The sequence below is a fragment of the Falco punctatus genome (assembly GCF_963210335.1).
Source record: "Falco punctatus genome assembly, chromosome: 8".
Classification (NCBI taxonomy): domain Eukaryota; kingdom Metazoa; phylum Chordata; class Aves; order Falconiformes; family Falconidae; genus Falco; species Falco punctatus.
The window spans coordinates 30,607,799-30,622,775 of record NC_137588.1 but is presented as its reverse complement, the minus strand read 5'-3'; the positions used below and the strand labels follow the sequence as shown (position 1 = coordinate 30,622,775).

The following is a 14,977-nucleotide window of genomic DNA, read 5'->3' as shown; positions in this document are numbered from 1 at the left end:
CTAGGAAAGAAAAAAGAACAGCAGGTCAGGAGACCCCAGACTCAGTCCAGAAGCTATCTCTGCACTTCCAAGTGCTTTTTAAAGAACTGGGTGAAAATTACTTTCTAGTTTCCAAAAAGTCTGACAAGATAGAAACTTTTTCATCTTGTTTTCTGGTAAACCCATGTACACATAATGTAATTATGAATATGCAATATACCTTGAAACAAACCAGTTAGATTGGGCTAGTTTCATTAAAACATTTCTTACAAGTCGGTCCTAACTAGAACATACCTGCCTGGGATTTTTGCCAACAAGATGCCTTTGGGAGAGCCAGAAACAAGCTCCAATTCACACCTTCATGGCATCATCCCAGAAGCCTGATAGTTTGAAATTAAAACAACCTCTCAATGCAAGCCTGACATCTCAGGGATACCACAGGCAGCTGGCCCTGAAGGAGTCCCAAGCTAGACACTTGGGGAGGCTGACTGCCCACTGGGCTAACTGGATGAAGGCAAGCTGCTTTTGGTAAGCAACTGCAACGTGTACAACACGTAGCTGGCACAGTGTCCAGGCTCCAGGCACAAATACAGCCTGCTTGCTTAGAGCTGAGCTCCAGCAACGTTATCACAGCGTAGGTCGCTATTATTTACTGCCTCTGGGAGGCTTAGGGGGGCCATTGCTCCAGGGGGCAGCCCTGCTGAGGGCAACGCACAGCCCTGGCTGGGAGGCAGCTCGGTGCAGGCTGCCATCACTCTGCTCCAGGAGCTTGGGGCTGTGCAGAGAAGCTGTTCCTCCAAGACACGGACAGCCAGAAGCATCAGAAACCTGTTTTAAAGCATTACCTCTATTTTAAGAGCCAATCCATCATACCTGTGCCATTGGTGCAGCCTGGGCAACAATGAGTACAAGGGTATTCCCAACGGCCACCGTGAGCAGCCAGCCTGCCTGCAGCACCGACTTCATGCTGGCCGGAGACTGAAAAGAGGAGAAGATATCCTGATCAGTGGATATCATGCTGTGCCCTTCTGCCCTGTTCACCCTGTGATGTCCTGCCCAGTGTCCAGCCTAGAAGGAAATGGTGGAATTTCCTCTGTGCAGTGGTTAATCTCAACAGCTGCACACAACGAGCTTTCAAAACGTGCCCTCCTGGAGGACACATGAAGAAGGAGGAGATGCTGTTATTGAGCTGGATCCTGATCATCTCCAACCTGTGTCATCTGAAATCATACTATCAGGAAGTCCAGAGAACCACACAACAAGCCCTGCAGCTTGGAGTCTGGTGCCATGTGGCTATACACCTTTGGAAAAGAGACTGGATCTTGGTGTTAAACTTCCTGCTGATGACAAATTTTCCACATCCCATTACAGATCGTCCCACTGTGTTAATCGCCCTCATGAATAAACATCTGCACTTTACTCCAAGAATAAATCTGAGTCACTTCAGCTTTTGGATCTTGTAATGTCTCAGTTCATTCTTATCATAAACCTTGTCCCCAGACAACAATCAAATCATCCTTCACACACTTGTTACCCCTTGCTTCCTTGTTACAGACTCAAGTAGGCTTAGACCCCTTCAATCTCTCAGTTTAATGCGGGTTCCAATTGTTCCTGCCACCCTGTAGTCCTTGAGATATTTGCCTTTTTATCACTGGAAAATATGTACCACAAAGTATTCCACTGGGAGAAAAACCTGATATTACAGTATTCAGAGCTTTCACATTAAAATGAACTTCTATCCAGTTCTGTTCTCAGCTTTACCAGAAGAGGACTTTCCTGAGTATAATTGAGAACAGGTATCCTCAAAGCATGAATTAATTTATCTTGAGGGTACCCAGCAAGTTGTGTTATAATCCCATTTTTAGCTGAAGCACAGATAACATTGTCAGTAAGTATCATGCCAAAGGACATATTAAAGTCAGTGGCAGCTGCATGAATAAATCCTGAAGTCTAATTGTAAGCCCCTTATCTTAAGTGGTGTACCTGAGAATAGGAGAAGGCCAGACCTGTAATGGAGAACATCACCTCCCCAGCAGATATTAATAAGTACTGTGGTAACTGCCAAGCCATATGGACGTTGTTGGCTTTGATATCTTCTGACTTCCATATCTTAACAGCACCTCCAGAAACCTAGCAGGAAAATAAAGGCACAGTAATTAGCTGCTGAAAGATCAGATCCTTCTTAGCCTGAACAACAACAGTGAATTTACCAAAACAAAGTTTAAGCAAAGGTGGAAGCAAAGCTCTGCCCTGGAAGCAAAACTATGAGACTGACCCCAGCCATGTCCAAGCCCATTGGGAGTGGGTGAACTCCTACTGCACAGGGCAGAGGTGGCAGGATGGAAGCGTTCCAGCTCATTCATGTGCCACAAGAGTTGCCTGAGTTACTGCCAACCAACAAGTTGCCTTCTGTAGCAGGGCTGGGAAAAGCCTGTGTGGTACTTGTGCAGAGCCTGTGACCTGCTGCTGTCCCCAAGGCCAGAAAAGGACAAGACAATAAATGTTCATTACATCCATGTGGTCACTGCTCCCATTTCATCAGCACTATACAACTCCCCTCCAATAACAGTGACACCCCAATCAAATCCAGTTCAGGAATACCAAGAGTAGCAGAGACTGCCCCTTATCAGATGTATTCAGATAGTTAGGGTAGCTGTGTTCCTAACTCTTTTTGTTTGCTTTCCCAGATGTAATTAACACTGCCTGTGGTGCACAGAGGCTCAGCAGAGACAGAGATTTGACTAGTAGCCAGGAAAACACTAGGCTGAAATTACTTCAGGCAGAACATCCCATGTTTAAGGTGAGTACTTGGAAAAATACAAGGGATGTTTACGAGATGTACTTAATCACCATGCAGGGAGGCAAATCAAAAGACTGTATTTTAGCAGGCTAAAAGGGGTGAGAGGAGAGCTGTGCATTGCTCTTTAGCCCATAAAGAAATGTCACAAGCACCATACTATAACCGCACACTGAGGAAGGCTGGGTAGAAGGCAGTATTCCCCATGATTTAAGTATCACAGTTCAGCCACATTAGCAGACTAATATATTGCATCCTTGGTTCCTCTATATAGCACTCCTGGCAGAGGAGCAGGGCTTAGTACAAATCACTGCAATAATTAAAAATTATCTTGGCCTGGAGCAAATTAACTCTCTACAGAAGGAGGAAAACCCAGACAGAGATATGGAAAAAGAGGGTCAAAAAAATTAAAGGACTAGCACAGTGTCCAGAAGGGCTGAGGCCACAGGGTCACCCCTGAGTATCCATGGCTACAGCAGGGACTTCTGTAGATGGGAACATGAACTGGAATCCTTGCCCACAGTGACATGGGACACACCTACCTCAACTGGCCCTGACTCAGTTGCATTACTAGAGGCTCTGGGGAAATATTCTTCGTGTAATATTCTTCATGCAACTTCTCTACTTGGTTTCTCATCTGGTGAAAGAGGCTTGCAGCCCTGGAGGAAGGGTCTGGGCAACATCCCTTCAAATGTGTATGTGTTTTATGTACACAAATCTCTGCACTCACAGATGGTAGCATCTGCCTGCTCCCTCCAGGACTGTGCATCCCGCACTCCAGCTACTGGAGTTTAAAAAAAATGCAGGTGCTTTGCAGCTATATTTTTCCCCCTACATATTTGGACTCTGAAGAACAGCTCCCATTAATTGCGCAACAGGGAGATGTTACTGCCAGGGAGTAGCTGACAGCACTTAGCTCTGCTCATCACAACACAGTAGTCAAAGTCTCAGAGGGCAGCTTAGCAGTGTGTCCTGTCAGACCTGGTTTGTCTGTGTGCCTGTGCAGTGGAAAGGTTAAAATGGGAACTAAGCTGATCACATTCATCTCTGTGGCTCCTGCCAGCTGGACCAGGGTTGGAGCAGCATGCCTAAGAGGCTGGCAGGCAGGGAAAGGAATCCACCCCTTCTGCAGTGCTCACGCCCCATCAGGGCTAGGTTGCTCAGAAAACCATGCCTTGACTTTACCCTAGGTTCCAAACGAGCTATACAGACAGTGAGAGGAGGAAAAACAGATGCACAATCTCACTAGCCTCCTCCTTCCACACTTTGTCCCTCTTACCCCATGCATAATCCACAAGTCTTGGAAGATTAGCCTTTAGGGCATTTAAATTGAATGTGTGAGGATACAGCAGACTGTTTCTGCGGAGTTTTTCAGGTGTGAAGTACTGCCAGGTACAGTATTTTAAAGACTACAAGCAGAGCCAGCTCTTGACGGACTGTAATAGCTCTTTGCAGTACACTGGGTCAAAATTAACCGAACAAGGATGGCATGAGACCAGCACAACCTACAGATCACATGATTTTCCATGGAGGATTTCCATCAAGGAAAATATCTTACTACTTTAACCCATGAGATCCGCCAAGATCCCAGTGTAAGGTGGAATTAGTACCCACCTACCTTGCTTACATAGGTGCCAAAACTAGCCCTTGTGTAATGGACTGCCTTCAGAAGGCTACTGGCCAGGTCTCACAGGGTGGAGAAAGCAAGTGAGAGTCACCAACATTAAGAACAAAAGCACTGCCAGAGGCTAGAACAGAAGGAGCTTGTTACCATCACAGGGACACTTACATTAGTTATCACAATGGTGTACGATGCGCCGAAGTCAAGCAGCCCTAGCTCCAGGGTGAACTCTCCTGTTTCAGTTATGCATTTTCCATTATTATATCTAGATAAAAGGATGAAGTACAGTATTTCCCAGTTAGCCCCAGAGACAACGAGCACAGAGCAGAGCTATCAGACATGCCCCTACAACAGAGCAAGGAAGATGTATGGTGTAAAGCTGCAGCGATATTTAGTCAGATAATCGCTACAGTTCTTGCCACCTTTTCCTTCCAGAAACACTCGGGTGCTGGCTGAAGTTCACCTAATGACCTAGCCTAGATTATTGCTAACTTTTTAAAATGGTTTCTGCTTCTTTGTAGCACTGATCAACTTGCCACTCCCACCCACCCATCCACCCCCACCCCCCGCCACCCCAGGTTTGTTTTCCTCTCAAACTTTTCTCTATTCCTTCAGGAACTGTGGGCCAGACAGGTTAGCCAGGCTCAAGCAACCTTCAGAAAATCAGAGATATGCATCCACAAGCCACTTTGTTTCCTTTCAATAGAGCAAATTAGCCTTCATATTTATTCTTCTGATTTTGGATGTGAGAGATGGCACAGAGGCTCAAAAGCATTGCCACAATGGCTGCTGCATCCTACTAAATTGCAGCAATAAATATTTTGGATGGAGCTGATGCAGAGAAAAGCCATGAAGCTTGTTTTGAAACATTGCAAATGCCAGAAATACCCTACAAGAGCCAACTCCAATGCTGCCAAACCAAGGCCATATGGAGCCCCTGTCTAACAAGCCCAGCCTGCAAAGCCATGTAACGTTACTTGCTGTTACCAGCCCACATACCAACACTTTGTAGGGTGGAATATGAATTGGCCTTTCCCTGAGAGCACCCTAATGCTAAGAGCTTGGGCCTGAGAGAATATCCAAACAGAGCAGGCATCAAACGGCAGAGGGGACTTCATGCCCCACCTTACTTTGCTGACAGATGCACAGGAATGGCCAGTTTCTTCCCTCCAGGCCCCCACATAATGTGAAGAAAAGCTTCTGCTCACACGCAAGTGGCCCGGAGCACCTGCTCTGTGCACAGCTATTAATTCTGCTTTTTTACAAACATCTGCCCACACAAGCAAATGCCAAAGCAACAGCAATGAAGGTTTTGCTATTTGCCTGAGAAAAGCCCCACTATATCCAAGGAAAGGCCTCAGCAAGGACCTTCAGCACAGCAAGGGAAACCTACCTGTCCCTCTCTAGCAGCGAGTACTCGGAAGCACTGTAGTTTTTCTGAACAGCAATAAACCATTTGCTGTCAATGGTGAGGTTGACATCTTGGCTCAAACCATTAATGAATCTGCAAAGAAAGCATATTTCATTGAGTTGTCAGACAGGGCAGGAAAAGCATAGTAACAGACACTTTAGAAGTGCGCACTCTCCCAAAGCATTCTGTAACTCCATGAGGTTATGACAGCCTCTCCAGTAAGTTAAAATATTAACCTGATTTGCTGCCCAGTTTTTCAACATAAGATTAGCTTTCCCTGCTGTGTAATTTTACCCTCTTAATCTCTCTCCTGTCAAAAGTGACCCTCACTTGTTGTGGGTTAGGACTTCCAGGCAAGCTCTTCTCGGAGACCTTCAAAGATTAAAGTGAGTCCATAGGAGGCCCATGAAGGTGATCAGAGGGCTGGAGCACACCTCTCTACGTAGAGAGAAAGGACAGAGCCCCAGCCCACTCCACAGAACTATGAAGTTGTGTTCCCTGAATAGCATGGGCACCATACTGGCATACTTTCCACAGACCTTCTACCAGTGGGAAAGAGTTTTCTAGCAAATTAAGATATTTTCATAAAACCCAAATCTTTCATGTGGATGTTCAGGTTTGGTTTTTTTTCTCCTCAGTGTTTATGCACTTTTTTATACACAAAAGACAGTTTCCCTTTGACAACACAAAAATTATTAGCAAAACCAAATACTTTTCATTTGATCTGACTTTCTTTTAAAATATGTTCTTAATAGGGGAGTTAAAACCCTGAAGACAGTCAAGTGCTTAACAGAAGTAACTTTTTAATGGAAAAAGTTTCTTTCTGGTGAAACCTCTTCACAAGTCATTGAAGGGAAAGTTTTGGGATTTTGTCAAAAACATTCATAGGAAAATATAACATTCCTGACTGAAGGTATTAAATCTCCAAGGTGGTATTTAGTCAGTAGAAGTCTTCATAAGCACGGGGATACGAAGAGCTACTGCTCTCCTGCTCTGTCAACACAGGCTTTCAGATAAGGGAGTTGGACATTGTTTTATACTATCCAAAGTTTTTGAGGGTTTTTTGGTTGGTTGGTCAGAGGTGTTTGTTGTTGGTTTTCTTAATTGCAGCTTGTTCAAGACATGCTGGCATCCTCTTTTCTTTTTTTTTCTTTTTTTTTTTTTCAAATCTGCTTCTTCTGCATCTCCGCAGCCTTGCATAGGCCTGCTGAAGTGGTAACCGCAGAGGTAACTGTGACCTCAGTGAGGTGGCATCTCAGCACAGACCACAGGATTGTTCATGTACTAACTCAGATTAGGAAAGTAGACTAGCTGCTTAAGCAGAGCCCAATGCTCAATTGAATTGTTTTCAAGGATGTAAAATTGTTGCTGTATCCAATTTAGCAGGCATTTGTGCATAAGGCCAACTGAGATAAAAGAATGTCATGGGTTGGCCAGTTTGCAGAGAACAAATGGCAACAGTTCCTTTCCAGATTGCTTCTTCCCTTACTTTCCCAAAGAGGTGGGACACAGATGAATTTACCATTCTTCAAGGGAGATCTTTTATGTTGCCTTCTCAGCCCAGACTATCCTAGGCAGTAAGCAGCAATAATGCTCGGCTCGGCATGGCAAGTGTGGGAGGTGACATGCTGTCAAGCCTCCGCAGCTGACACCCAAGTCTTGCATGAAAAGTGTGGACTAGATTCCAACCTGAGAACATCTGGGCTTTGTTACACACAGTTTGCATTAGACAAAAGCAGCTTCCCTCACCCCACCACCTCCAAATCCTCAAAAAAAAGCCATTCCTACCTAACAGCTGCCAAGCCATTTTCTGGCTTTGCTTCCAAGTCTGTAATCTGAAAACAAGAAGAAGAAAAAAAAAAGTCAAACATATTTGTTAATGCTGCCTTTTAACAAAGTGTAGCAGAAAATGCTAGTGTCTGTGAAGTTGCGCATGTTGCAAAGCCCATGGGAATCAACTGGACTCTCACACAAGCTTTACATCAGGCCACAGAGGTGAAGTCCTGGTACAATGAAGCCAATGACAAAATTTCATCTCCATCAAGGGCTTAAGATGAGATCATACCTTTTTTCCCCCCTCATCTCCCACATAACAAAGACTACAGAGTTTCAGCCTTCTACTGAGGCACACAACACCCTCCAAAAAAGTATTTCTCTTGATCTGAAGATAGCAAGACAGTATTATGCGTGTTAGCCTCTTTCAGTCATTTACAATTAAACAGAGTGCCTTACTCCTACAAAACCTGCAACTGCCTAACTTCCAGACCTTGATTCTTGGCATATTCATAGACTTCACAGAAGCATAAAGCCAAGAGGAACAACTAGGTTACTCTTCTGATAATCATGCATCACTCATTTCCCCTGACCCTCAACGCTTAAGAGATTAAACTGTTGCATGGTGCAGGCAGAGAGCACAAGAGACTAAGATGACCAAGATGAACTGAGCTTGCTTGTGCCCGCAGTCTCTGCAGACACATTCCTGAAACAGCCACCTGGTTGGGCACACTGGAGAGTGAGAGTGCCTCTCCTGGAAAGCACAACTAGAGCATCAGCTCAATAGTTAACATGATCTGCATTCATTCAAGGATAATCTATTCGGTGCACAATTCTGAAAAAAAAGGACAGTAAAGGCAGCCCTGCTCTGAAGACTGTATGTCACACAAAAAGAATACAGAGCAAAGTTCTTGGCTGGTAGAAATCTACAGTTGTGCCATGTCCACTCAAGCTGGCAGGACAATTTCATTTTGCACTGCCTGCAGAGGGAACCTAGGCAAGCCAAAAGAGACTGAATCTACCTTCAGAAACTGGCTTTCTCATAAAATTTTCTAGCCCTTTCTCCACATTTTCTTCCTGATATTAAGCCCTGAGCTTCTGATATCAAGGATCCAGAATTTCAGTATATCTATTAAATGTCTATTGTACTTCAGTGTGATATGCTGACCCACAGATAAGGTATGCCCTAAATAATGAATAGCCACCGTGAGTAATAAATGTCAGAGCAATAAATAATCATCATCATTTTTTTCCATGGGAGACACATGGGGATTAATACTAGTTTGTTGCAGACAGGCCAGCCAAATTATTACTTGTTTTCATCAATGATCCCCAGAGCTCTCAAATTCATTTCCTGCCTACTCAACAGCCCATAAAGGAGAAGAAACCAATTCCAGATTGGATCCTTCCAGGAAGGCGCTCGCACCTGAGTGAGGGGGCCAAACCCAGCAGTGAGGGAGGCTGGCGTGGGCAAGCCCTACAACACAGTAGTGAGCTGGCATTACATTCTTTGTGTTGCAATGCTGAAAAAGTGACTATCATTTACCACGCTGTCTTCAGCATCTCCCTTCTCTACAGCTAAGAATGACAGGTCAATAGCATCACACAACAGCATGGCTGTTCCCCAGCACATGGGAGCCTGTGCCAGGATGAATGTTCATTTAAGCACAGGCTAGATAGCTAGGGCAACACAGAGATGTACTGAAGCTCAGAGATTGCTCTGCTCCGGTCCGTCACAAGCTTTCATTTCTTAAGGACTGCATGAAAATCACTCTAAGAGTATTCATTTCTTAAGGTAACAGCACACAGCTATCAGGGTCATAGGGAAACTTAACAATATTGTGTGATAATAAGACCCAGACTCTAAACCACAAAGCAGCAAAAAACCCCAATTTTAGGAAAAAAATTCTTCACAACAGGTATGTGATTTCTACTATACAGTACTGAATGTTTTGTGTGGCAATCCTGCAAGGTAGGGTGCTGAGGAACTGCAAAGAAAATGGATATTTTAGCATAAGGACAGATTCTGATGGCTTTTACACACCTGTCTCAATATGCAATAACATCATTTATTCCAAGAGAGCTTCTCAGGATACAGCTACATGTAAAAGATATCAGAATCTGGCCCTATACATCCCATACGCATCTCTCTGATTGTTGCAGCAATACACAGAAGACCAAAGGCAGCCAGCTCTGCTGCAGAGCCTGAAATGAGTGTATTTATTCTATTCAGCAAAACAAATGGGCCTTCTGTGCATCTTCACTAAACACTTGCAATAACTAAACCCAGATCCATTCCTCTGATGCTTTTATTCCATACCCAGCCCTAGAGCCTCTTTAACATCTTTGCTTTATAGAACCATCTTTGGGGGGAAATCTCTGGCTCTCTGTTTCCTCAGCTTTCTCAAGCTCTGCTGCCTAGCAGGCATGACTTTGCTGTCCCACTGCAGCATTCGCTGGATTAAAGTGTGCCCAGAAACTCTCAGATGCCATAACGCCTCTATTAATCAACCAGCAGAAATGTGTACAGATCCAGTGCCGCCAGCTAAGAAGTCAGGTTTAGAGCATCTGAGAGCAATCAGACAGACATTGCAACTGAGCAAATGAATTAATGAGCCTATTACCCCATTGTATCATCACAGTCATTGAATTAATACTGTATTTACAATTCACTCCCACACTCACCAAGCGGCTTGATAGGCTTCCTTCTGCCTCAAAAACAATTAAGCTGTATACTGATTTTTCCTTCACAGTGTAGTTAAAAGCAAGAGACAATCCTTGATGTTGCAGGGTGAAGCGAAGACTCTGTTGCTCTCCATTCAATATTAATTTTGAGTACTCAGCTGGTTTCTATGGAAAAAACAAACTTTGTTACGCTTTCTTCAGATGAGAAAGTATCTGGCTTTTCCCAGAAAGTGCAACCCTATCTTCTCTTCAAGGGAGCCTGTAAAAAGAGGTCAGAGCTTTCTTCTACAGCTGAAGCCAGAGCGTGGAGTACCTTCCCTTGCTGGATGCAACCCAAAGGTCCGGGAACACCCTCTGCCCACACAGACACCTTTCCCTAGCCCTGCTCTGCCCCGAAGGGACCACATTTAAAACACAGCAGGCTGCTGGTGGCCAATGGACTGATGGGCCGAGTCCCAGATTAGCCTGACCTGTAAAATAATCTGGAAGCTGAAACAGGAAACAACCCAGTGCCCATACCCACTTAACTGCTTTCCCATTTCTTTCTTTCTTTGCAGAATCTGCCATCCAGATCTCAGCAGCAATGCCTGGTCTGAGAATTCAGAGAGGCAAGTTGAATGTCTCTACATGCTTATCTCAGTATAGTTATCCTTTATTCCTAATTACAAGTTTATTTTAGTTAGCCATTTCCTCCTCTCCCATGGAAATGTCTCCAAACTTTCCATTTCTGTCCCATCAATGGAGGTAATATGCTCCATTTTTAAAGCTATTCCCGTGCATTTCTAAGGCAGTGGGGGTGAACAAGCTTTAGCATCTGTGGGCCTTATTAGAAAATGCCTGAAAAAAGCCCACCCTTTCTTCAACGGGGTGCAAGTCAGGCTTTCTAGCCCTACATGTATGCTTACCTGAAAAGCCTCCACAGGCTGCTGAAATAGGTCCCGGTCTTGGATTATCACTTGAACAGGGTTCTTTGCCAAATTCAAGACCCGAATTAAACTTTCTTCTGGGACAAGCCGAGGCATATCGGTTTCCTAATTAAAGCAAAAGGCTTTAAGTGCCATCTATATGCTTTATTAGCACTTTAATATGTCTTCATTTTTAGCCATAATAGTCCTCCTCTCTGTAATGACACTTTTTCATCAAAAGTTGCACTGAGAGAAAACTGAACATAAATCTTACTTAGGGAGGTTTCCTCACAGTAGCTTGATAGCCAACCTATCATTCCTCCCAAAACCTGTTCTTCACACTGCTAAGCATACAGGCTACACAACTGCTGGGTAGGTAGGAAAATGTCACTGCTTTCGTTATACAGCTCCCTAGTGCCTGGATTTAACCAACTGCCATATCAGAATGGAAAATATTGTGCTTAGTTTTCAAAAGCAGTGACCAGAATAATTATTTCCCACTGCAGCCAGTGACTGGGAGAGAATTAGGCCAGAAGCTAAGCAGTTTTGAAAATCCCAGCCCAGCTCCATGTCTGTAATCAGAGCTTGTGCATCACTTGACACCATGCTATCTAACAGCCAACTGTATAGATCTTATTCCCTGTTTTTCTGAGAAAGGGAATATGATGCCTCTGGCACAGAGGTATCTCTTTCTGTCAGGAAAGATTTCCTAAAAAGAATACATCAATCAGCGTCAGCCTTGTACTACCTGCAGATCTAAAATGAAGTTTTTTTAATTCTCTTTTTTTATCACTCTATTTTCAAGTAGCTGCCAGAAATACTTCAAAGCTATTAATTTTTTTCTATCTCATCCTATAATGTGGGTATTGCAAGCAGTTTGAACCTAACTCAGTGGGGAGGCACACTGTCAGAGAAGATAGGGCAACACTGATTTCCCTGTACCCATACGCTGCTCTGGACCAACAGGCCTGTTAACGTTATCCAGCAAATTCCATTACTGTGGCTTTTGGTCTGCATGACCCACAGCGGGCCATCCCATCCACCTCTTCCCTAGAGCTTTTAGTGGCCTTCAGGGAAAAATTTCACTGCACAGGTAGGGGAGGAACCTCTATCTAACTCACCTTGCCTCTGCCCAGAGGAGTCACCACAGCCAGAGCAGACCTTCAGCGCTCAGCCAGAGCTGCTGGTGATGGCAATGACAGCGTTTCTTTGCTCACGTACAGAGATCATAAAGAAGACCTGAACCCACAAAGTCTCATTTCAGTGAGAGACTTGTCAGTGGATTCACCTGAGGAACTAGCAGATGTTAATTCAGGGCTGTGTGCCAGCCACTCTAACAGAACGTTTTAAGCATACATAGAAGCTTTAAAAATTAATCCTGTAGTAACTTTTGTGAGACAAAGGTCAGCCAAAGTCTGCAGAAGGCTGGTCACAGGCCAGAAACATGGTACAAGTCTACAGGGGCTAACATGGAGTTTACAAGAGATTTGCTGCCACCCTGTCTGGGAATGCTTTGCAGTCTCTGATGCCTGTGACTATGGAAGTGACTGCATTCACCTGCCTCACTGGATAAAAAATTTGGCTTGTAAAAAACCACATCCTCACCCTAAAATAGGAAAGTAATTAATTTTTTTAAAGAAAAAACCCAAACACACCAAACCCAAAACAAAGCAAACAGCAGATACACATTTGAAAAATAACCCTCAAACAGTAAAATATAAGCAAGCTACAGCAAGAAACAGGAGAGAGAACAGACTACCTTTTGGGAATTAATCACTAGTGTTAACTAGATGTCTGTCAAGCACTTTGATGATGGAAATCTAGAATATAGACCAATACAGATGACCGGCACAGCAAAACTGCAAAGACTAGAGAGAAAGAGACAGAGAGAAAGAGGGGGGAAAGTGGACAAAGTAAGAATTATTATTAGCAACTGGATCAGTATGCTTAATTTTAAAGAACATATTACAAACTATGATCAAGGAACGAGGTTAAAAGGATTATCTAACAGGCATCAATAAAAACTCCTGAGAGAAAGAAAGTATTTCTGAGGAATCCCTTGTGCTATACTCACATTTATTTTGATTTCTACAACAGCTGCAAGTCCAAACGCCATCCCTGCAAGGATCATACCTGTTGCCATTTTCCTAATAGGTCTATAGGGCAAATGAAAGAGGTGCCATTAAGAAAAAAAAAAAAAAAAGTAGTTTAAAATACAGAATACCACCCCTGAGAGCCAAGGATGTGCCAAAACCATGTAATAAACTGTCCAACAGGTGGCACTGGGGATGATATGCTGTTTAAATTGCCAATCATTTAACTTAAAACTATTCTATTATTCTGTACAAGGCCAGCACTGAGGCCAATTAAAACTGATATGGCATGAAAAAGCGCTCTTTGCTTGCAAGTTTCATGTTATCTTGTTCCTAGCTCTTCTAATGGGAATAGCTCATGGCATTATGTTAACCTGTGATGTTGGAAGGAGCACTAGAAATTATGTATCTTCAAGCCTCTTTTGGGAAAGGCAAAAGAAAAGTAGCATGCTTTTTAGCAGCAGGAATAAGGAGCAGAAAAATGTGTCATTTGTGTCATCAGTGTTTCTGACCATCTGTGGCATCATTCTGGGTTATTTCTCATGCCAATACATTTACATTTGTAGAGAATAAAGAGCTTGCTTCTGAGCTAGGAGCAAAACTAGTGCAACTCTACCAGAGTTACATGAATGAGATAATCTAATATAAAGCAGAATAAAATAGATCCAGAACAGCAGGTCCAAACTGAGTACTAAGCTGTTGAGATTTGACCTGGTTCTAGATTCAGTGGTTTTCACTTTGTAATGGTCTGGATTCGCTTTCCAGATTGACTGGGCTGTGGGAAATCCAGGTTAGGAACCCAAACGCCGAGTCTCAGTTGCATGCCCTGAGATAAAAAAATAAATAAATATTTACTGCTTGTATCTTGTAATAAAAAATGGGTTTGATCTTCAATGTTAAATTGACATTTCGCAGCACAAACTTTTGCAGCCACACAGGCTAACACCCTGCAAGCTACAGTGTTTCCAGAGCCACTTCTACAGCTAAACTGGCCTGCTAGCATCCCACTTCCAGGGGACAGAAACAGCACAGTACTCAGTCCTGATGGGTGCAAGTGTTTGAGCTGAGAGGTAAAATAGTCTGCGAATGGATCATAAGGCAGGAATTTTTCTGTCGAGTCCAGGCTCAGTCCAGGGCAAGGGCTCACAATGAGGCAGCATGGAAAAATACAGCTTCTGATGTGTGTCCTCCAAAGGGTACCATCGCAGGGCTGGACAGTGTCTTTGCTATGTCTTTAGGTGCAAGTAATTCAGCATGATGGGAAAGGATCGGCAGGTTGAAGAGAGAGGCTTCTGAGGCTCCTTCCACCTTCCATCCCTATTTTACATGGTTTTGTCTATACAGCACTTCAGTTTGGATTAGGAACATGCTTTTTAAGCCAATCTCCCACTCATCGCCCCTTCCCATGCTGTTGTGCTGTTGTTCACGTGAGAAGTGGTGCTGGAGCATGGAAACTTCGTTCTTTTCAGCTGAAGCTACACTGGCAGAGGCACTGCATGAATGCACATAACACACTCCCACTGCTAAAGGGCATCAGTCCATAGAGGCAGACTACAGATACTCTGAAGTAAAATCTCCCAAAATGCATGAAGTGAGTCTCAGAACCAACCTGGAGGTCTACTCACACTACACTGTACTTCTTACTAACATTGTCTAGGGATAATATGCTTGGGCCGTACGGGAATTCCCTTATGTACTCACTGGTCCAAATCC

General features: G+C 43.8%; 1 protein-coding gene across 12 annotated transcripts in view; it reads right to left on the bottom strand.

Annotated features, from left to right (window-relative positions):
• Positions 1–14,977, bottom strand: part of SLC15A2 (solute carrier family 15 member 2) — a 148,599-nt gene that overhangs the window by 38,268 nt on the left and 95,354 nt on the right. For 11 of the 12 annotated variants that reach the window (XM_080399757.1, XM_080399763.1, XM_080399758.1 and 8 more), the window contains 8 exons: positions 13,246–13,327; positions 11,172–11,297; positions 10,267–10,431; positions 7,597–7,643; positions 5,791–5,901; positions 4,566–4,662; positions 1,963–2,109; positions 853–957 (listed from right to left, as the gene is read on the bottom strand). In XM_080399757.1, coding sequence (XP_080255883.1) covers positions 853–957; positions 1,963–2,109; positions 4,566–4,662; positions 5,791–5,901; positions 7,597–7,643; positions 10,267–10,431; positions 11,172–11,297; positions 13,246–13,327 — 880 coding nt within the window. The remainder of the gene's footprint in view (positions 1–852; positions 958–1,962; positions 2,110–4,565; positions 4,663–5,790; positions 5,902–7,596; positions 7,644–10,266; positions 10,432–11,171; positions 11,298–13,245; positions 13,328–14,977) is intronic. The other variant, XM_080399767.1, reaches the window with a different exon arrangement.